Below are 22,989 nucleotides of genomic sequence, written 5' to 3'. Positions count from 1 at the left end.
TCTTCCCACCCAGTGGGGTTAGACTTCTGCATCATCTGACGAACCATCATCGAGCTTTTGGCAAACAGGTCCTTCTTCTGTCATCACCTTCTCAACCTCATGTGTCAATGAGCACTTCCTCCAAAGGGGGAAACTCGGACACGGCACAGAGCGCACCAGGGAAGTCCGAGGACCTGGGGCCACCGCCGGCCCCTCCTACCTGCTGCTGTATGAGTGGCTGCCACAACTGCGTGTGGATTGAGCCTCCAGTCTTACATAATCAGGGGGACCTCCATATCACAACAAAAGTATCCCAGATAAGGTTCACTGGTGACATGCCCTGAGCTGATAACATTCCTGACTGTCAGGCCAAACAGTGCATCATATTGGTACCAGCAATTACAGCAAGTGATAGCCACATATCTTGGGAGTCTCCAGCCACACCTGCTGTATGTGGACAATTACAAGGATGACATGTGGTGGTACTTGTAATCACTTGATTTGTATGTCTATTTATGATAACTATAACAACTTTATCTCCAGCACTCCCTGGGCACTCCTCATTTACAGTGCGGAAAAAATGACAAAATAAGATAGATCTATTCATTAGGTCTATTTACGTATCATCGACTAATTCAGAATCACTGTGAGTCTAATTTTAGCCTCTTTATCCTTGTCTCAGTGTCTTCGTGTCAGATATGAAAATAAACGACTAGACCTAGATAAACTGTGATACATACAACACACCCTAGATGTTAGAAAAATTGGGCTGAGGTCCATGTCTGGTGACAACATCAGAATGCTTTGTTTCCATGGAGCCTGCACTCAAAACACACCGTGGGTTCTTCTGTAGGGAATTTCAACCTTGCTGGTGGATTCTCACCCTTCCACCCACTCAACTCAACCCATCCGACATTCCTGTTCATGCTTCACTAAAGACATAAAATGGTTAAGAGAGTGGCTAACCACTGGACGACACAGCATACATAACATCAAAGGCCCTGTTCTCCACTGAGAAAATAATGGACCTGTTCACTCACCAGAGAAAGCCATGCTGGTTTCTAAAGCTAATGCTCCTTAAAGGCTGACTGTATGGTTCCGGATTAGCAATAAACTGGGTCAGTTGAACCACTTTTAATGGAGTTCATTGTAATCCCTGACCTCTGGGGTGATGAGATAGAAAAACAAGATGGAGGAAAAGAAAGTAAACTGAAATAAACTTTCTTTGACAGTAAAAGGACTGCATATAGTTAATCAATTAGGCTATGCTTTATTGTATGAGGAGGTCTACTTGTAAACTCATGTTTTAATGATTATGGTTCTGTTGTCTGAAAGACACTGTATAAATAACCGTTTAGAAATGATGTGTGCAGGGCAGGGATGGAAATCCATGTAAATAGCACCAGTCCTGGTAAAATAAGAAAGGGGCCAGTAGATTTCAGAAATAATTTAATAATTTAATATTGAGTGGCTGGTGAATTTGACCAAAACTCTGCCAGTGGCTAATAGATGTACACATTTCCAAATTCAAGTTCCATCCCAGCATGGTAAATGCAGTTTTAAGCCCCAAACGTTGTATGGCAGCGGTGCATGGAAGACAGGCAAGGGTTAGGGTTAGGGTTAAGGTTAGGGTTAGGTGCCTTGAAGTCAACAGTCGCAGTCGCTTAAAACACCATAGAGCGTAAATGCAGTTCTTGTAATACAGCAGGCTTCTCCTTAAGTGCTGTCACTGACATCTACTGGAGAGCTGTATACTTGCAAGCTTGCAAGCACCTGTCACTTTAGGCCATAATACTGTGAACATAAATATAAACTTCTGCCTTGAGGTCTTGACTGTTTTTGGAACAGTAACCAAATCTTATTTTGTTATTTTTTGTATGTTCATAAATCTTTATATTTAAACATGCATAAATCTTTACATTTAAACATGCATACATAAAAAATATATTACCTAAAACAAATTAGTTGATTAAATAATAAATAAATGAAGCATAGGCTTTTAATGGCATGGTTTTAACCCAAGAACTAAATGCAGCAGCATGTCTGGTTTACTCAGTCAAAGAAAATGCTTGTACTGTAACTCCTCTGTTAGTGACTCTTCATTGGCCTCCTATAGCAGCCAGAATTAAAATCCCTCAATCTGGCTTACAGGACATTTTCTGGATCTGCACCTTTTTGTTTTAATTCTATGATCCAGCTTTATGCCACACTATGGTCCTCCAATGAACATCTGCTCTGTCAGCTTTCAATCAACACTAAGATTTAGGTCATATGACTGTACTTTCATTTTACTGTCAATGTAGAATTTATGATGTTATTTTAAGTCACTGGACAAAAGCATCTGCTAAGAACTAGCATAAACATAAGCTAAGCATGCTTATGTTTAATCAGATCCTTCACAGCTGCAAAGTGATGTCACAATAGGCATTCTACCTGTCTAAAAGATCAGTTTAACCATCAATCCAATGAGTGTGATGCAATAGTAAAGTAAAATGACATCATCATTTTCACCATAGTAACAAAGAACTCAAACAGAAGTAGGCTAGGACATTCATTTGGATATCAAACTAACAAGATAAGACTTGCGTTTGCTCTAAAAAACAGAAAGCTTCTTTGAGAGTGCACAGACTTCATACAGGTAGGCATTTGTCCAAAAATCATTTTTTGAATGATTACAACATAGCAAACAGAATATGATTTGATAGTTTGTTTTATTTGATCTCTAAATCCCAGTAGGCCAAGCATTAATTTTAAACTGCTGAATCCAAGCAGCTCACAGTATATGATTCAAGTCCATGCAGAAAATGGAGAAGATGGAGAGGACTATCAGAACAAAGAGGGAGAGGGAGATGGAGAGAAAAGATGAAATAAAACAGGTAAAGAAAGAGCAGGTGCCAGATGATTGGCTTGAAGAAAAGCCGCAAAAGACAGCAGAGGAAAGACTGCAAGAACATAGAGAGAAACGTCAGAGGAGGTTGGAGGAGATAGAGAAGAGGGAGGAAAAAGAGAAGGAAGCAAAACAAAAGGCTGAAATGACCAAACTGTGGTTAAATGACAAGGAGGGATACCACAAAAAGAAAGAGGAAATTGCGAGACAGAAAATGATGGAGCTCTGGACATGGGGAGTCCTAGATGACAGAGCAATTGATGAAACAAAACAAGTAAAGAAAGAGCAGGTGTCAGATGATTGGCTGGAAGAAAATCAGCAAAAGACAGCAGAGGAAAGACTGCAAGAACATAGAGAGAAACGTCAGAGGAGGTTGGAGGAGATGGAGAAGAAGGAAGCAAAAGAGAAAGAAGTACAACAAAAAGCTGGAATAATCAAACTTTTGCTAAATGATGAGGAGGGATACCATGAAAAGAAAGAGGAAGAAAAAAGAAAAGAAATGGAAAGACAGCAAATGATGGAGATGCAGAAAGAGGAGGAGAGAAAAAATGAAACAAAACAAGCAAAGAAAAAAGAGGAGCCAGATAATTGGCTTGAAGGCATGATGCAGAAGGCAACAGAGGAAAGACTGCGAGAACATAGAGAGAAACGTCAGAAGAGGTTGCAGGAGATCGAGAAGAAGGAAGAAAAAGGAAGAAAAGTGGAACAAAAGACTGAAATGATCAAACTGTTGTTAAATGACGAGGAGGGGTATCACAAGAGGAAAGAAAAATTTGAACGACAAGAAATTGATGAAAAGAGGGTTATCAAAAGTAGGAGGCAGAAGTCGGAGAGAAAATCTGAAACAAATCAAGTAAAGATAGAGGATGTGCCGAACGATTGGCTTGAAGAAAAGGCACAAAAAACAAGAGAGGAAAGACTGCAAGAACATAGAGAAAAACGTCAGAGGAGGTTGAAGGAGATTGAGAACAGGGAGGAAGAAGAAAGAAAAGTGAAACTAAAGACTAAAATGGTCAAACCAATGTTAAATGACACGCAGGGATATCACAAGAAAACAGAGGTAATTGAAATGCAGGAAATGATGGAAAACCAGACATGTGGAATCCTGGATGACAAAACAATACATGAAAAGAGGGTTATCAGAACTAAGAGGCAGAAAGAGGAGAAAAAAGATGTAACAAAACAAGTACAGAAAGAACAGGTGCCAGATGATCAGCTTGAAGAAAAGCAGAAAAAGACAACAGAAGAAATACTGGAAGATGATAGAGAGAAACGTCAAAGGAGGTTGGAGGAGATCAAGGAGCAAAAAGAAAGAAAAGTAGAGCGAAAGGCTAAAATGATCAAACCAACATTAAATGGCATGCAGGGATGCCACACAAAAGAGGAAATTGAGAGAAAGGACATGATGGAGACCCAGACAAGTGTCCAGAAGGACAAAAGTATAAAGAGGAGAGTGATTGGGTGGATTAACAAAAAAATCACTACCATAAGAAAGTGGAAAGCCCATTTGTGAGGCAACAGGAGGAGGGAAACCAAGTGTATCAGCCATGTAAGTTTTTTACCTTTTATCTAATTTCACACATAATGCCAGAAAATGATGATGATTTCATGATATTTTGTTTGGTATATGGCATCCGCAGTGTCCCGAGTGGAAAGGGAACAGAGCAAGTGGAGGGCCTGAAGACCGAGAACAGACGGCATGAAATGGAAGAGGCCTGGCAGTGGCAGAAATGGGAGGCCAAAAGGGCTGAGGAAAAGGAGAGGACAAAGACAGAAATGGGAGAGAGAATGATAGGAAGAGCTGGCCATTTCCAGAACACTCTACTTCATTTTATTTCATTTTAGCATCATCACAATTTATCACCGTCATCACATTTACATTCACAATCATCACCATCATCACATTCACATTCAAATTCACAACCATCACCTTCATCGCATTCACAATTAGGCCTACCATCATCACCATCATCATCATCACATTCACAATCATTATCATCATATTATCATATTATTATTATTATTATTATTATTATTATTATTATTATTAATAATAAATTATATTACAAAATCAATGTGACATTATGCCTTTCGTTATCATTGCCATGAACAGAGCAGATATTTAGCCTAGGCCGAGGCTATGTGTTAATTTTTGTATGTTTGTCTGTTTCTTTCTTTTGTTTGTTTGTTTAGGCCCATGTAAACTGAAGTCGCTGTTTAAAACAAATCAACAATTCAGTAAGCCATTGAAACTTAGTTCCATAAAGACCAATAGGCTATAGGATATTGTGCAGGTTGTAGCCTAGGCTAGCCTACTTCAAGAAAGAAAAATAATAATGTCATAGGTTATGTTACAAGCGGGGAAACGCTGTGAAAAATAAAGCTTGTCAGAGAGAGAGGGAGAGCGAGATGTAATGACAAAAATTGATCATACATTAGATGCTTTTTGGGAATAGTGTTTTCATACATAATATGAACACGAATTTTGAAAGGCTTTGTTTGTTCAGTTGCCTGGGTTGGTCATTCGAATTAAGTCTCTTTATTTTGATTGGATACTGGTGTGTTTGCAAACATGACGTCATTAGCTGTCAAACATGGATGCCTCCTTGGACGACTCGGACGTATTTTAGCTAAGCTATGATCCCTTTACCTGGATAAAATACCGACGTACTTAGGTAATAGATGTGGTGTAGATATGTAAGTAACCACGAAGATAAGTAACATGTCAATTTTTAGTGGAAAGGGCGCGACAGCGACGTCATGCTTCCACAAGGTTGGTAAAAGTTGCCTAACGTTAGTTAGCTAATTTACCTGCTGCTGCCGCCGTTTGCTTTGCTAGGTTGTTTTGTTAGTCATTTTGATCTAGATGAAAGGGATAACGGAGAAATGAAAAAGAAAAGGGACTTTCATGATAAATAACATTTATTTGCGAAATAGTTGGCTAACATGATGTTAATGAATGAAACCTTAACGTTACAAAAGAAGACAACTAATGTTAGCTAGCTCCGTTTTACACAAAACGTTAACTTAACTTTCAAAAGGGTTTTGTGTAACAAGGCCGTAGTCATGATGTCAACATTGGGGGGGACCAAATCTGTGTTGGGGTCTGAGGGACCCCCAAACAGAATTTCAATACATTTCCTACCATGCAAAACTATTATTAAAAATCACAAACAAGTCGTTAGTTAGGTCAGTCAATTAGGTTATTCCAAACTTTTGACGGACATAGGCATGGCATGGATGGATTATGAACCCCTGGACACAGATGCCCCCCCCGCAGGGTGTCCGCGCGGTAGTAAAAGGTAGTAAAAGGTAGTAAATAGAATCTACCAAAATTAAGGCCCTTGAAAGGTAGTAAAAGGTAATAAATGCAATTTGACTTGGTAGTAAATTTTTCATCACCACCTCAATATATGAGTTTACATTTTGCTTAATATTTGTGTCTACATGTTTTAACTTCATCTTGCCTAATTAAAAAATATATACGTGCTAACAGGACCTGAGTGAGTCGGAGTCGATAGCAATGACGTAGAAGTAAACTGTGTAGAGTTCCGTGGTTGACAGCCAACAAACAACATTTTCGCCTTTTTGCTTCAGTTGATATTACAGGGATACAAACAACACGCTTTTCGGTGTCTCCTTCACGTTGCTTTGGGCGACTTATATGAATCGTGCAGATCCGAAGAGTTTTTTAGGGGCCAGGGATGCAGGGATGCTTTTCGGCGACTCTCGCGTTTTTCACGTCATCTAGGCCCTACCGCAGGCTACCAGAGCTGCGTTTATCATATGGGCCTGCTGGTCTGGTGTCCGGTGCTTCTGTCACTCATCTAATAATATTTGTTCATGTAGCAAAGGAGCGGTAGATGTAGGCCTAGGCTAGCCTATCACTCGGATAGCAGCTAAAAAATATATAGGCTACACTCACTCCGTTAGGAGGCAACTCTCTCAGTTTACACTAGGCTACTTCAGCTGGAAGTTTTAACAACTGTGGACTTGACTAGTGTAGGCCTAAGCTTTCGTTCAGCTGACGGTAGCGCTGCCATCTGACTGTGATCATCCAGAACCGTGCAATAAAATTCCACCTATCCCATCAGTAACAAAGTTCGAACTAGTCACTGTAACCGACAACATTGTTTTAACGTAACCTAGACCTAGTATCTAATGTTACGGAATTGCAAGAAAACGAGTGAAAACAATTCCTTACTTTTAACCACGCAAGTGCGCGTGTCATTTATTAAAACGGTAGAAAACTGAATCAAAGACGGAACTGTCCATCAACAAAAACAGCATGCAGTTTAAAAGTCCCGTTATTTAAAGTCCCAGACATTTAAAGGGACAGCGGTCACTCAAGACAGACCTACACCACAACTGAGTGATGAACGTGAAATTCTTTGAATAGCCTACAAAACACTGCATTTAGATGACAACTGCGCGAATCTAGTTAATGGCGAATTAAGTTTATGGCATTCACATTTAAATCATTCAATAGCCTATGAAAACTTGATCAGTTAAATTGTTCTCATAAAAGGAACAGCAAATTATACAAAATATTCCAAATAGGCTAGTTTTATTGCAGTGACAGAAAACTGCAACATATGAGTTTAAAACCATGTTAAATTTGAAAGCATCTAGCAGGAGGTTTTAGGGGGGGAAAGAAACTCTGTAACCTACTTGATTCCACAGTCAATGTTCAGTATTTGGCTTATAATTTAGCCTATAATATTGGCATTTGAATCCATGAAAACTAACCAAAATCTATCATTTCCTATCGACAACAGACCAGTAACGCATCGAATCGCATTGCTACACATTTTGAAGTATTGAAAATAATCAAATCATTGGCTTAAAGAATCTATATTTTATCAAATTGTGATTAAACTTGATTTACACTCCTAAATGGCATCCTTACCTACCTACCTAACTGTTGTTTTGGGAAGTATTTATCATGCAAGCATCGTGCATCCATGCTGAGTAATGCAATGAAATCATAGTTTTCAATTTTGCATTAAAGCAGTCCACTGATGTGCATGTTTTCACGGACTGCTTTGTGTCAAATGTGCAACAACAATACCATACCAATAATAATGGCTTTATATATCCATATAAATAGATTTCTGGGCCTATCCTTAGACTAGAGTTGTTTCGGTGGTGTTTGTTCTTCATTTTTCACCACACATGTTTGGTGTTTTAGCGTCATTTGTGCCAAGGTTATCATTCACCTTATTAGGGCTAAGGGCTGGTTAGGATAACTCAAGGGCTAGGGTTAAGGTAAGGACAACTGAAACTGAACTCCTCGACACTACAAAAAAACATTGTCATTGACAATGACCATACTTAATGATCACAATTAGAAATTATTAGTGTACCTAATATTTATGATTTATACCTTATAGCAAGTAGTAAGTGGTACCCCCCCCCCCCAAAAAAAAAAGGGCTGCTGCTTGATGTCGTGTTGGTAGTAAAAAATATTGTGGAGGTAGTAAAAAAGGTAGTAAAAAGTAGTAAATTCAACTCTATGATTCCTGCATATACCCTGCCCCCCATCTGGTGAGTTTTGTGAAAAGAGAAGGGTGGAGAAGAAGCAACTTCACTGGTCCATCCCTGGACCCGTGACTCCATTTGTGTTCAAAATGTATAGTTTAAAAGAAATTACAAACTAGAGTATCTTATGATAACCTCTATATTACACAGAATGTGGTTCTTTAACTTATTACTTACACCTGAAGATTTTTTTAAACTAAAGCTTAGACTCATAGGTTTGGAGCCTAATAAGATTTTGTCTTTTAATTTAGATTTTATTATGCTGGCGGCTAATCACACAAGTTTAACTTAGTTTGAAAGGGACAGGATTCAGGAATAGGCTACTAAGACATGGCCCCTCTTCTGTCTGACTCACCTCATGTTACCCCTGTATGCATTAAAGACTGCCTTCTGACAGAAATTACGTTTTGTGCCAACATGTAGAAACACTAGGCCTACTACAGCCTTAAATTGGTGAATGGAGGTGCAAATTCCTTTCTTTGGTTATTGTCCGCGATTCACATTAACTGTAGGCTATCACGTATTGTAAACGTCGCCACATTTGATCACGTTTTGCCTGCATGGATGCGCGATTGAGTAATCTAAAGTTATCTAAATAATATGCCAGATGCAACAAGATTTCTAAGAGGCCTATACACGGTAATTTCTGGCATTACTACTAGCATATGAATGCATTATTTATGTTGAAAGACGCGAAAGAAATGACACAGGCTTGCACAAATTCATCATTTAAAATAAAACGTTTCACTTTCGCTATCATTGCGAGAATAGGCTACAATATGGAAAATGTTCCCTTTCATTCTGATCGGGTCCAAACATGTATGGGATTTCCTTAGCCTGTGCTACACCTTTTAAAGAAGTTTTGTGAAAATTGTACCGGTAGCTTTTGCGATATTGTTGACAACCCTACCTCACCACAGTAGGGTGCAGTAAATGGAAGCTTTTGATAGCGCACGCCACTAACGAAAAACGGAAAATCACCAGGACAAACCACTCAGGGGTGTAGGCTACTCTGGAACCATAGGTCACTAATTTGTGCGTTATTTACGTTTGATTACATTTCAGATACGTGTTGGTTTCCTAGTATAGCGCTTTATTCTTTCTTTATTTTTCTATGTCCAAATATTGGGGGGGGGGGGGGGGGACATTTTGGTCATATTTGAATATTGGGGGGGACACGTCCCCCTCAATGTCTATGGTGACTACGGCCCTGTTGTGTAATGTTACTTTAACTTCATTGCATGCTTGTTCAATCAAAGCTGCTTATTTTCATGACTGAACTGACTGAATTGACTCTCAGTTTACAAACTTGATATGTTTCTGCTTTTGTCAGTTGAGCCCCTCGTCATACACGTGTGTTACTGTACACTGCACAGGAAGCCATTGTTTATCAAGTCCTTATCTGTTTATTGATTTGTGTAGATTTGCTGTCTCTGCCTAGCTCATCTGGGTAGGAGTCTCCCTTCCCTCTTCCCACCCAGTGGGGTTAGACTTCTGCATCATCTGACGAACCATCATCGAGCTTTTGGCAAACAGGTCCTTCTTCTGTCATCACCTTCTCAACCTCATGTGTCAATGAGCACTTCCTCCAAAGGGGGAAACTCGGACACGGCACAGAGCGCACCAGGGAAGTCCGAGGACCTGGGGCCACCGCCGGCCCCTCCTACCTGCTGCTGTATGAGTGGCTGCCACAACTGCGTGTGGATTGAGCACGCAGAGGAGCTTCTCAAGTACTACCACGACGGAGGTGAGAAGGCCTTGGCGGCCATTGAGGAGAACATTCAGGACGAGAACCTCAAGACCTACCTGAGAATGGAAATCAGGCTCCTGAAGAAACATTGACCCGTGTGTGGGGGTGGCTGTGTGTGTGTGGGTGTTTGTGCCTGTTACATAACATGCAAGCATGAAGGTGGACTGTAGCAGGCATTTGACTTTTTTTTTCTTGATCTGGTCAGTCACTGAAGGGTGAGAGAGTCTGGAGAGCATTGCCTTTACAACAGCACTTTAACACAGCAGTCTACTTTATATAAGCAGCCCTGTGGTTCAGACACGGACAATGAAATTTATGTAATTCATCCAATTCACAGTAAGTGAAGTATGTGAAGGTAACACTTACCGGCTGGCAATTAGTATGAAGAAGCCAATAGTTGCACATCAGTTTAGATATGAATAACTCTTGGTATTTATGTGTTATATTAAGGCCACACATGAAGATTTTTTTTTTGCCATGAGATTAAACTTGACATTAAACTCAAAATTTTGAGAATAATGTTGAAATATCATGTCAACTTTAATATCGACATTTCATCTTGACATGTCAATCAAAACTAGTTTGGAGAGAGTGACTGCTTCAAAGTAGCTGCCACTGAATCCGGACAGTCTCAGACTCAATCAGTTGGCCAACAACTCAACAAAATGCCTTGTATAGCCTAGATGATTTGGTGAAATTGTAGGCTATAGGCCTACTTCAGAATTGGGTTTAGCAACAACTATAGCCTACTAACTAGTTTTGAATGTCGAATAAAGACAAAATGTCGAGTTTAATGTGGACATGTCGAGTTTAATCTAGTCATGGCAAAAATATGTTTCTCTTCATGTGTGGCCCTAATACTCAGTGGTAGTTATATGATCATCAACAGCAATTTTCAAGATTGTTACATTTGCACACTGAACAGTGCTTTCTGTTATTTATCCTTTAGTGTGGAGCCTTTGTGAGCACAATGGCATGATTTTATTTAAACATGAGGATTAGCCAAAGAGGAGTTGTCTTCAGAGAAAGAGGCCCCAAAAGAACTAGGCCCCACTTTGTGATAAGAATAATGACCACTCCCAAGTTGTGGTAATTCATTTCCTCCAAAAACTTCAAATTTGTTATCTTATCTTCAGTGGCCCTCAAATTTTATTAAACATGATTTTTTAGTAATGCTAGTAAACGGACTATACTTGTTACAGTCTGTATAGCTCGCAATACTTGTGTGGTGTGCCTACAGCTCAGAGACTGAGACGTGAAATGTCTGATGTTGTAATGTTTTAAATGAAAAGTTAAACTATTTCACAATATTCTAATGTAACTTTTCCCCCAATGTGCTGTGACTTGGAGAATTCCATGCTGACTGACCACTCACATCCTCTCGGAACTTGAAATACAATACGCACAAATTGTCATTGTCATTATTTTATGTATATGGAATGAGTATTTATATGTATGTCTTCACATGTATTCTGTGAGAAATCTTGACAGCAAAAATAGCTAAATAAACCCTCTGAAAGTGTTTCTTAGACTGTAACCTCAGTTCCTACCACTAGAGGGCAACATAGCACAAGAAAACAGGTGGACTGGCACTGATAAACTGATTTCCTTCACTGTTTATATTTAACCCTCTCCACCAGGGGGGTATTCCAAGTATGTGGTTTAGTGACAAACCCGGGTAAGTTAACTCAGGGCAAGTGGTAAACCTCCTACAGCAAGAGCATGGCATTGTTTTGTTAGGAGAATTAGGCCATCTATTACGAGGTTTACCCCTTTCTCTGAGTTAACTTACCCAGGTTTGTCACTAAACCACACACTTGGAATACCCCCCCAAGTATGTAGTTTAGTGACAAACCTGGGTAAATTAACTCAGTAAGTGGTAAACCTCCTAATAGAAGAACTGTATTTGCTTCATTCTCATAACAAAACAATGCCATAGTTCTCCTCTTGTGGGAGGTTTACTACTTACTCAGTAGTAACCCAGGTTTGTCACTAAACCACGTACTTGGAATACCCCCAGGAGTTAGGGCAAATCTGGAGTTTCAGCTACAGAAGGTTTGCACTAATCCATTCACAAAAATGTTTCCCTGTGTGTCATAATTTTGAACCTACTCCATTCATTGTGTTTTCTCTCTAAAATTATTCTGTTCCACTTTTTTGTATTTTTTTAAGCTGTGTTGTTGGTGAACATAGTTGAAGAAAAAAAAAAGGAATTGTTGACTCTCCCCAATACCATTGCATGGTTTGCACTCTTGATATAGTGCTGTGAAGGCTTAACATGTTTGTGGGGTTTCTGACCTGGACCACAGGAATATAGTGGAGTTGTGGGAACAACGAATGAGTTTATCCTTCCTTCATGATCATACAACCTGCCATGTGCGTTTTTCTAAGAGTCAGGCTGGCAATATCTTTATAATATATTTTTTGTGATATAAACACAGTCTTTGACCCTTATAGGAGCCTACATATTCTTATGTCCATGTCTTGACCTTTCATTCAACTTATTTTCCCTAATAAAACCATGCTCCATTTTTAACCGATAGTTCCGATTCCCATTACTGAGCATACGCCTACATTGTCGGCCTCAGCAGGCTCTTAAATCACTATGTTCCATTTCTGGCCACACGCTGTGTCACTAATCACCCTCACCGCATGTTTCTGAGCCAGGGCATCACAGTGTTGCCAGGCAGCACGGAACATGAGCCGTCACGGGTGCCCAGGCCATACACGGTTTCCGTGGTGACCATGATCTCCAGAATGGAGTGAGTCAGCAGTGGCCAGCTTGATCACCCAAGAGGTATACAGTATGCAACACCATGGCCAGACAAAGACCAGAGTTATTCTTTGACTCACGGGGGATTAGGAGTAAAGTGGGCGCTTTGGGCTGCCAGGGCTGTGTGGCGATGACGCGAATGCAAAGAAGTGACTTATTAGATGGATTCGGGATGGATGTTCTTGTGCCAAGGCGTCACTGGTTTCACCATGTCTAGACTAATTAGACTTCTGCTGCGATGCTGACAGTGTCCCAGAGAGGCAACAGGAGCACGTTGATTCTTCATATGACTATATTTTTGGTGCACATACTATGATTTATTAAATGTCATACATCTTGGACTCAGTCTTCCAGATGCCTCTGGACAATTATTAACTAGGCCCACAGTAGACACAGTTATCATGTATGAACAAAACAAAGTAATAAAAAATTGTTTTCATGTAGGCCATGGGCATTTTCCTACGAATACTCAATAGGCATGCATACACCAGAAAATGTGCATGCATACACATGCATCATTCTCATTCCCTACAAAGATATGACCTACATTTGTAGATCATTCATAGAGGCAGTGGACATAAGTAATGGGGAAGTAACGGGTTTAAATAGGTCACATGTTTTTGCAAAACAGTGACAATATGAAGTGATGGCAACTTGTTGAAAACATTACAGTTTTTTCTGAATGCTTAAACACAACTGTGATTCTTCTAGCACAATTTCTAAAACTATAACTAAACTTAACTAAAACTTATAGCAAAACCACTCACTGAGTTCACAAAACTAAAAGCACAAACACTGCTTTGCACTCAGTTTGCAATTTTGTAACACACACTTTGCACAACTGTAGGCACAATTCACTGCACAGCACTCTTTTTGCGGAACTGTAAACACAACTCATGCTTTACACTCAATTTCCAAATGATCAACACACTCCTAGCAAATCTATACACATGTATGGCTATTATTTTCACTATTTTGCCAACTCTCTGGCACACTTTCTCATGTGAAAACTGTTTTAGATAATTAGTTCACTTTGCAATCAACCTAAGCACTATAAATAAGCCATAGGTAATGTACAATGGGTACAATAGAAGGAGCAGGAAGAGTGAGAAAAGTAAGAATTAGAGGAGGCTGAAGAATAGGACGTGGAGGTGAAGAAGTAGGAGGAAGAAGAGGAGGAAGAGGATGCGTTAGGTGAAGAAGTGAGGGAGAGAATGACAAGGACAAGGAGGTGAAGTTAAAGGAAGAGGACAAGGAGGAGCAAGAGGAGGATGAGGAGGGGGAAGAGGAAGGGTAAGAAGAGAAAGAAATAGCCCTTTTACAGGCAAAAAAATCAGTCTACATGGGAATATTGTCATGTCAGGCCTGGATACGGCATTCCAGAATTTATTTTCCCCGGTGCCTTGGACTAGGACATTGCATGTGATGTAGATGAAATTTTCAGAGAGACGACCAGATGTAGACTGATTTGTTTTGTCTCAGTGAAATGCTATTTTGTGTTTTGACTTGGAAAAACACACTTGTGTTTGTTTTGATGTGTGTAAATAAACACTACTGTAATACTTGAAGTTTGGTTCCCTGTATGTTTACAGAACTATGACAAAAGTATGACCTCAAACTGACATACTGTAGTCTACCTTGTGCACAGAGAAAGCAAAAGCCAGATGTGTTTTTTATTTATACCATTAGTGTGTAGTTGGCACATTGTGTGCTTACTATTGTTGGCTATTGATGGCTTGTGTTTACTGTTTGATAAGAAAACACAATTTTTACAATAGTGTGAAGAGTTAAGCAAGGTGTGTTAGCTTTTGCAAGAGAACTACAATGTTTTGCTGATTGGGTGAAAGGTTTTCATATTTGTGTGTAGAGTTTTGCAAAAAAAGCCATAGTTACAAAAAATGTGCTTAAGCAATCAGAAAAAACTGTAACTAGAAACATTGTATCCTCCTGTGTGTGCATTATTTCTTGTGAGTCTGGTTTGCTGCTCAGCAAAGCACCGTCCTCACCCATATAACTGTACCTGTCTGTCAGATTACTGTTGTGTTAAGAAAGCAAAATCACTCCCCAACATAAAGGAAGGCAGGAAGTTCACAGCCTTTCTCTGGGATCTGGGAACTACTGATCAGTCACTGTCTGCATGTCAGTATGACTACCCACCCTGTTCTGATAGACTCATGCTTTTTGATCGATTGAGTCCCATTGGCTGTGGAGACTGTAGACAGAGGTCTGCAGAGCCCTCATGCTTCATTAACCTCAGACAGAACACACGTTTGCCCCCCTGTGACCCCCTGCTGCAGGCTTGGGGAGAGGTCAACCCCACAAGCACATGACATTCACAATGCACTGACCCATATTCAAATCTCCCCAAATCACCCCTTTCAACCCCAATCAGCCCATAGGCATGGACTTGAGGAGACTAGGGAGAGGTGAATGAGGGCATTCGTCTGATGTAGTGGCTTTTATGAGGGTGAGTCACTCATTTGTAATGATCGATGTGAAACTGGGATGAGAGGTCTTGCAGTGTTCACGTGTCTTCTAACAGACAGCACACAATACTTTTTGACATACATTTTTTTCAATGTATATGGTCATGTGAAGGACAGATGAACGCTTGTCACTCCATAGGCGCCCAGGCTATGCAATTTTGTGGAGCAGTCAGGGCCACAATATCCCACGACACAAACAAACAAACAAACAAATAAGCAAACAAACAAATACAAAAAAAGTTGAGCAAGCAATGAACTGTTGTCAGCTGCATGCTAGTAAGCCTTTTTTTGTACTCCATACGGCTATACACATGCTGTGTCTTAATAATGTTTGGTGAAATGAACATCTAAAGATTAAGTCTATTCATCATAGCTCCGTCACGAACCAATAGCATAATGAGACAATTTCACAAGAGTAAATTATTTGGGAAGTGTGTTCAATATCACAGATCAGCAGAGTTACATACAATATACACTTTGTAGACTCTGATATAATGTATATTGGAATCCAAATATTAGCAATGCTACACAATCTGTCTGGAAGTAGAATGCATATCTGTTATCTGTTTGCTCGATATTGCAGGATTTGGACATCAACACAACACAGAAACACTGTCTTATACACCAGGCAATTAACAACAGCATTGCACACAGATGGCTAGGGCTGGGGGTGGGGGGGGGGGGTCCTTAATAATCCAGACCGAGGGCCTGCTGAATGTGATTAGCTAATCAGATGGACACAGGTAATCTGATGTGTTCTGGAATAATTGTTTTTGGTCAGTGAGCCATGTACCAGGCCAGGATGCTGCACTGTTTTGAGACCTCAGAGGAATAGGCGAAGATGTATGAAGCTGGGGAGCACCAGAGGGTGGTGGCACTAATCCAGACTCTGAGCACTGAGTGGTAGAGCACCCTGCACAAGCAGTTATTGCTATAGGTGGATTACATGGCATTTAATCAATCTCTGACGGTGTTTACTGAGGGTGTAACCTCGTTACCAGATGGAGATGATGAGGCCATTGCATAACAATTGTTATGAGAGAGAGAGAGAGAGATTGGCAGTTTCCAGAAGGGCAGTTTCTTTATTTACCTGATAATACTATAATAGTATTATCAGTGCAATTGTTCGAGAAATAATTATCTTGCAATAATCTGTGACATATTTTAATAATCTATTTATGTAATCATAATTCCCAGAGTATGTATAGATCATTCTTGAAAATTCCTGCCTCTTTGTATAACCTTTTTCAATATAAAACTTTGCATTTTGTATGTTGTATGACTTGGAATTTGCATTCTTAACACACACAGTTGAAATTTACCATATAGCGTAAAATCTCAACTGGTCAGAGTAATCTTGTCCCTGCCCCTTCATCATGTAAACAAAGTCTGTTCTGTTTGTAAACAAAGTATATTATAAGAAAAGCACTGGGATAAAATAAATAAGTAAAATGTTTAGAGTCACCGAATTTATGGTACAGTAAAAAATATCAATAAAATATCAATAATATTGCTTCCAGCCAAATAACCTGCAAGTGAAATAGTAACCTTAATATTGTAGGTTAAGTTAAACATTTCACTGATAGTATGTCATACTTGTGCGAGTAGTTTCTTTTATTTCTGCCTACTACAGAAAACATTTATCTCTGAAGTGTGTTGTGAAGGAAGAGCTTTTGTTTTGTAAAAACCCTGATATTGACTTTTCTAGAGCTGTTGTTCCCCTTCCTGTATCATTCCCTCTGTCCCCTCCACCCCACCCCTCCCATAACCCATGACATAGGATTAGGGGCGGTAGGCGGCCCCTCCCAAATCTACAGAGGGTCAGATAGTATTTAAGAACTCCATCATCCCTGTGGGTTTCCATAGTAAGCCCAGCCACCTTCACCAGCGCAAGCAAGAGAGTGCTCCGGCGCCTACAGACTGCCAGCCACCCAAACTCTCGGTAAGTCTGGTCCATCATCACTGTTTGTCTTCTCTGCAGGGTATGCTTTGACATCTCTGAGCTGAGTTAAGAGTGGACTATTCAGGTTTCTCTTGAAGACTGGAATAGATCATGGTGCTAATAGAATATCTGTATGATAACTTCAACTCTTCAGTGTTTACTGAGAGTGCAAAGGGCCTACATCAAGCAGACTTCCTTGCTGATTTTCAGATTGTTATGAAATGCGGTAGAAGAGTATAGCAAATGCTGATTGTTGTTGTTTTTGTTATGTTGCCTGCCCAAATTGCTATTGTTTTTCCCGTAACTGTTCAACAATGATTGAAATGTGATGTTAATAGTTCAAACAGAAACACATTTGCAGAGGAAATTGAACTTAATTGGATTTGGAATTGAACAAAAAGCAATTAGGCCAAGTCACTACCAATTTGGCTACTCCCTGTGAACAGAAATTGCACTTTACAAGTTAGCTAAACATTGACATTTTGGAAGACCCGTTGGGGCTCTCCCGCTAGTCTCCTTGGAGGCTTTCTGCCACCTCAGCATGTTCTTCATCATATCCTTGTGCTTTAATTGGATTATCTCCAGAGAGGATTGGCTGCATCAGTACACTGGGCACTTATTAACTTGAGCCTGCATGGGATTACTAAAAAAAAAATTGGGTCATCTGAGCCCTACTCTCATTGTCAACCACTTTGAAGAAGAGTGGACAGAGATTCAATTACAATGGAGTATGACTGCACATGTGCCTGGTGTCTCTATGTGTAAGAGGATTACACTATTGGGTTGATTGGCAAATGGCAATGGCAGGGTCAGCTGGACGAAGGATGATGTGGTGTTTAGGGGACCCTTTGAGTGAAGCACCTTTTTTAATTGTGAGAACCATGACATGCAAAGTTTGTTCCAGTATTATCTAGATGGAAAAAAAGAATAGTGACTGTTGCCAATGGTCAGTAGAGCTTCAGTCTTCCCCCCAGTGCACCGTGCACTATGAAGTATCGGCCACAAAAGCATTGACCAAAAATTTCTCTTAATGCTGGACTGGACTTCATAACAGAATTTGTTCATTTTATACTAATTTGTTCTCTCTCAAAAGGGTTCATCGTGACTCTTTACTAGACCCAACCCTGCACCCCTAAAGGCACCCTCACCATGAGTCTGGACCCAGGCAAGCTGCCGCCCACCCGTGTCGTCGGGGGCCCTGCCACACCCCGCAAGGGACCACCCAAGTTCAAGCAGAGGCAGACCCGTCAGTTCAAGAGCAAGCCCCCAAGGAAGGGCATCCAAGGGTGAGTCTGACCGTTGATAGACAGTGTGGATGTTAATACCAATATCATTGCACATTAACTCTTACAGTAAAGAAAAGGGAGGTTGCAGACTTGACTCCGTAATCAACATGCAACATTAATGGAAGTTTGTCACTTGATACTAGAGGAGCCAATGGCACATAGAGGAGAATAACACTTTTAAATGTGTCATAAATCAGTATTTGAATGTAATTATGCTGTATACAGGTACACTTGTGCTGTTTTGAGTGTGAGGAAAATATGAAATTAAATGTGAATGTTCTCTCTTGTTTTGCCTTGCAGCTTTGGAGATGATATCCCCGGAATGGAGGGGTTAGGCACTGGTGAGTGAATGATCATTGGGTGCCTTATTGAAAACATAAAACAACAGTTTTTTTCTCATATTAGATCTCCCCTTACAATAAGCATACACTAACATTCAGCTTTAACTTACAATTGCTCAGGCATGCATTAGATTGAAAGAAAAGAAAAATTAAATGCATTACAATACGATTGTTTATGCCTTTTCTAGCATATTTGAGAACTCATCTATTTGGTTTTGATCCACAGACATCACTGTCATTTGCCCATGGGAAGCCTTCAATCATTTGGAGCTTGACGAGCTGGCCAAGTACGGTATCATCTAAGGCCAACAGGACTCCAACTCCCAGAATTCCCTCCATGTGCTTCAAACCATCTGCTAACCGGCCTTTTGCAGTATGGTCCTGGCCATGGGCTCCAACCCGACTGGAACACTCTCATCATACATCTATCTATATAAAAATATATATCTATATCAAAACGTAATGTTTATAAAAATAGAAAAATTCAAAGAAAAATAGTGCACAAAAAAGTATCATTCTGATCTTCTTATCCTTTTCATGGGTTTCATTTTTCCTTTTCTGCAAGATATTGTTCAGACTCAAACATCTGCAGTGGTAGTGTCTCTGCACTTCCTCTTTAACCCAGACAGCCCGTTGCTTGGGAACAGGTCCGACCCTGTACTGGGCCAGATCTGGCTCAGAGTTGGCATCTGCCAGTTCTGTTCGGTCAGTTCTGCACTGTATCTGTAGACAGCAGCTGCACAACCCAGCACCCTCCCAACCCCACTCTCTTCACCTCTTCCTGTAGCAGGCTTTTCTTTTCTGTACTTCTGTTACCTTCTCTTTTCTCCTCACCCCCCCCCCCCACCACCACCACCACCACCTCCTTCACCTCTCCTTTTTATCTGGAACAGAACATACGCAAACCAAGCAGCCTCAAAATGAGTTTAAACAGATTAAAATAAGTGGTGCACCCATGAAATGCATGGCTTCTCATTTCATGTGTCTTGGCGTCTCTGTTGCCACCTCGGAGGCACTTCCACCCATGCCAAGATTTTGAAGAAAACGATCAGAGTCCTGTAGAGCTCGCAGATCATGCTGCTGACCATTGTCAAGTGTAGCCTCTGACACTATGGATCAAATTCCTCCCTCACCCTCTCCCTGTATCCTCATCAGTATAATCCTTTAAAGGTTAACATTTTCTGTTCACTTCCCCCATATCTCAGATGAATATTCCACAGAATCGTCACCTAGTGTATGGTCAGAAAGATGTTTTCTCAGGGATAGGCCAAAAGCTTGCGGACGAGGCGTGAATGTGAGAATCGTGAGGTCAATGCACCCTCCACCAGATTCTTTTCTCCCCTGTTTTCATTGAGTGTAGTGTGGGGTTTCCTGTTTATAGGAAAGGCACATATTATGGGGGGGCTGGGTTCACTTTTTTGGGCAGGGGATGTTTGAAGACAAATACAGTAGTACAATGAGGACGCCCTCTTAACACTTTGTGGTGCACTGTTCATCTCTATCTCCATCATAGCCATTGTGTTGCACTTATCTAGAGTTGTTACTATCTCTTTTTCCCTTTTTTGATCTTTCTTTTGCTCAACTTTAATTATACCTTTGAATATATAGTATTGCCATTGTCATCATCATCGTCATTGTCATTGTCGTCATCATAGTCATTATCATCATCATCTTCTTCATCATCTTCTTTTTGTCACTAATTTTAGTTCCATTTTGATTTCCCTTGTAAATCTCATTGTAATGATTCATTATCCACACCCATTTTGATGTTGCATGAGTTTTTTTTCTTCCCTTGAACATCTTAGTCCTCAAGCATGTAAGAAACTAAGTGTTTTGTTTTTATGTTTGCCTCATACTATATATGTACACTATATATGTGTGAGTTGATTTCTTTGCATTTGTGTTGTGATTCGTGTTTCATGCCCATCTCGTTTTATGCCCATCTCATTCTATGATAGATCTTTGTAGATCTTTACTTCCCCATGTCATCTCATCTCATCTCATGTCATGTCATCTCATGTAGATGTCATTTCACACCATTGTGTTCATCACAGGTGCACTGTTTAGAATCATCTGATCGCAAAGTGTTGTCCCTCTCGTGCACATGACACTCTCTCTCATCTACATTGTGAGAGAACTATGCAACATTCTGTGGCTGGTTTGCACAACTTCATATAAAATACTGTACGAATGGTGACCTGGTCCTCCTCTTAATCCTTATTTCTGACATGGTGTTAGAGAGCTCTTGCAACTGGTTATAGCTAATGTAAACCAGGTGGACAGAGCTGGAGAGATAAGATCTATACAGAAAGATTGAAATGAATAGTTGTGTCATTATCGAACATGGCTGTCATGTGTTCTCTACAGGATGAGATCAAATAAATAATTTAAAAAAAGAACAAAATTGTTGTTGTTTATTGTTGAGGATGCACAAAGTGCACATACAGTATGTTATTACAGTTAGAAGTAAAAAAAAAAAATTGAAAGGTCCACTGAATACATTCTACTCATTACCTACAAAGCACTAGGCCTCCATTCTTGGCACAGAAAAAACCGATTTTCTGTGTCAAGTATCCAGAATATGACAGCCCTCCACAGAAAGTTAATATTTTATATTTTTTTGAACGAATATTTTCGAATTACAAAATAACCAATAAAATTCAAGGGACACTTAGGTAGCAATACATACTATAATAAATACTACCACCTGATGATGAGACTGCAGACATCTAAGTAGGCCAGTTGAAGGAGATAGTGGTAGAAAAAGGAGGTAGAAGGAAGTGCATGAGAAGTGCATGTTGTGTTGGTTTCTTAGATTTGTCGAGAGAGGAGACTACTCTCAAAAGAGTTGGGTCTTCAAGATCTTCTTTAAAGCTGCAGTTGGCAAGTCTGACAGATTGAGGGGATTAGCCAAAATTTTGAATATTTACAACTCGCATGCCCCTCCCCCACTACCACCGAGCACCCTTTGATCGAGTTTGTGCTAGTCAGTGTGCACCAGACTGTGATTGACGGTCAGATCTCACACAGCCCTGCTCTGATTGGACCAGAAGAACTGGGAGCTGTGGATTTTTGCAAAACAAATAACAGACTCTAGGTGGAGGTAGAAGTGCGTTTTTTTTTTGTTTTTTTTTAAATGGCTGATTTATGTTGTTCTGTCGGAGCATATAGTCGGTTTCAGTGAATATAATCAAAAACATTTTGCCAACTGCAGCTTTAAGACAGAAAGGGTGACTTAAGGGGCTGTATTTTGGGTCACCAGCGCATGGCGTAAAGTTCGTTATTCACCAGCGCGAAGTTGAATTCGTTATTTTGCACCTTTATTTTTTAAGCATTGCGCCCAGGGGTGTGGCAATTAACAACCTAGGGAGGGACCTGGCGCATTGTCTAAAAATCGCTATCATACACCACCTAAACCTGGTCAGAAGTCAATGGCGAGTTGTTCATATGCTATTTTAAGAGCGCATGTCAACAGTCATATTGGCAGGTGCACGCACCATCCTTCTATCATTCATGAATGCACACCAGCGCACGTCCATGCAAAGCATTACAAATTGCACGATTACAATGGTAAACATAATTAGAATAAAGATATTACGAAATACTGTACATTTCATGATGAGTAGTTATTCACCATCATTTGCAAATTGGTAATGATGGTTAAAAGTGATTAGGGGAGAGGCGAGAGACACCTATGGAGCACAGCTGAAGACGCACTGTCACGAGATATAAGCAACTCCTCTGCAGGATAAATGTTGTTTTATTCAGTCATTTGAGCAACATTAGGGTAAGTGTTGCTTTTTCCAGCCTATGTTTTCGATGGAAACCCATTGTCAGTCAATAGTGAAAGTAACTGCATATAACTGTCTTGTCGTTGACTGACTCCTTGGTGAAGTTAGTTTCACTTTGCCAATGAGTTCAAATAATAGACGAGTGCAAATGCGTGAAGGCTATGCTAGGCTTTAGTAAAGCATGGTTTAAGAATGACTATTCCATACGGTCTC

The 22,989-nt window shown here is 40.1% G+C and overlaps 1 protein-coding gene across 1 annotated transcript; it reads left to right on the top strand.

Moving 5' to 3' along the window:
- The first annotated feature begins 18,507 nt into the window (after positions 1 to 18,507).
- pde6gb (phosphodiesterase 6G, cGMP-specific, rod, gamma, paralog b) lies at positions 18,508 to 19,288 on the top strand. The gene is made up of 3 exons (XM_076298929.1): positions 18,508 to 18,644; positions 18,945 to 18,985; positions 19,212 to 19,288. The coding sequence occupies exons 1-3, from the start codon at positions 18,508 to 18,510 to the stop codon at positions 19,286 to 19,288; spliced, it is 255 nt and encodes an 84-aa protein (XP_076155044.1).
- Positions 19,289 to 22,989: the final 3,701 nt, after the last annotated feature.

The sequence above is a fragment of the Alosa pseudoharengus genome, unplaced genomic scaffold (assembly GCF_046254945.1).
Source record: "Alosa pseudoharengus isolate Yale_2024_CS ecotype anadromous, Long Island Sound unplaced genomic scaffold, YU_APseudo_1.1 YU_APseudo_1.1_scf_21, whole genome shotgun sequence".
NCBI classification, from domain to species: Eukaryota; Metazoa; Chordata; class Actinopteri; order Clupeiformes; family Clupeidae; genus Alosa; species Alosa pseudoharengus.
This window is presented reverse-complemented; position numbering and strand designations above follow the sequence as displayed.

Excerpts from the sequence above, each read along its gene's own strand:
- pde6gb (XM_076298929.1), top strand. The coding sequence starts at position 18,508 with ATGAGTCTGGACCCAGGCAAGCTGCCGCCCACCCGTGTCGTCGGGGGC. Across the intron at positions 18,645-18,944 it reads CCAAGGAAGGGCATCCAAGG|CTTTGGAGATGATATCCCCG; the intron begins GTGAGTCTGACC and ends TTTGCCTTGCAG. Across the intron at positions 18,986-19,211 it reads AATGGAGGGGTTAGGCACTG|ACATCACTGTCATTTGCCCA; the intron begins GTGAGTGAATGA and ends TTTGATCCACAG.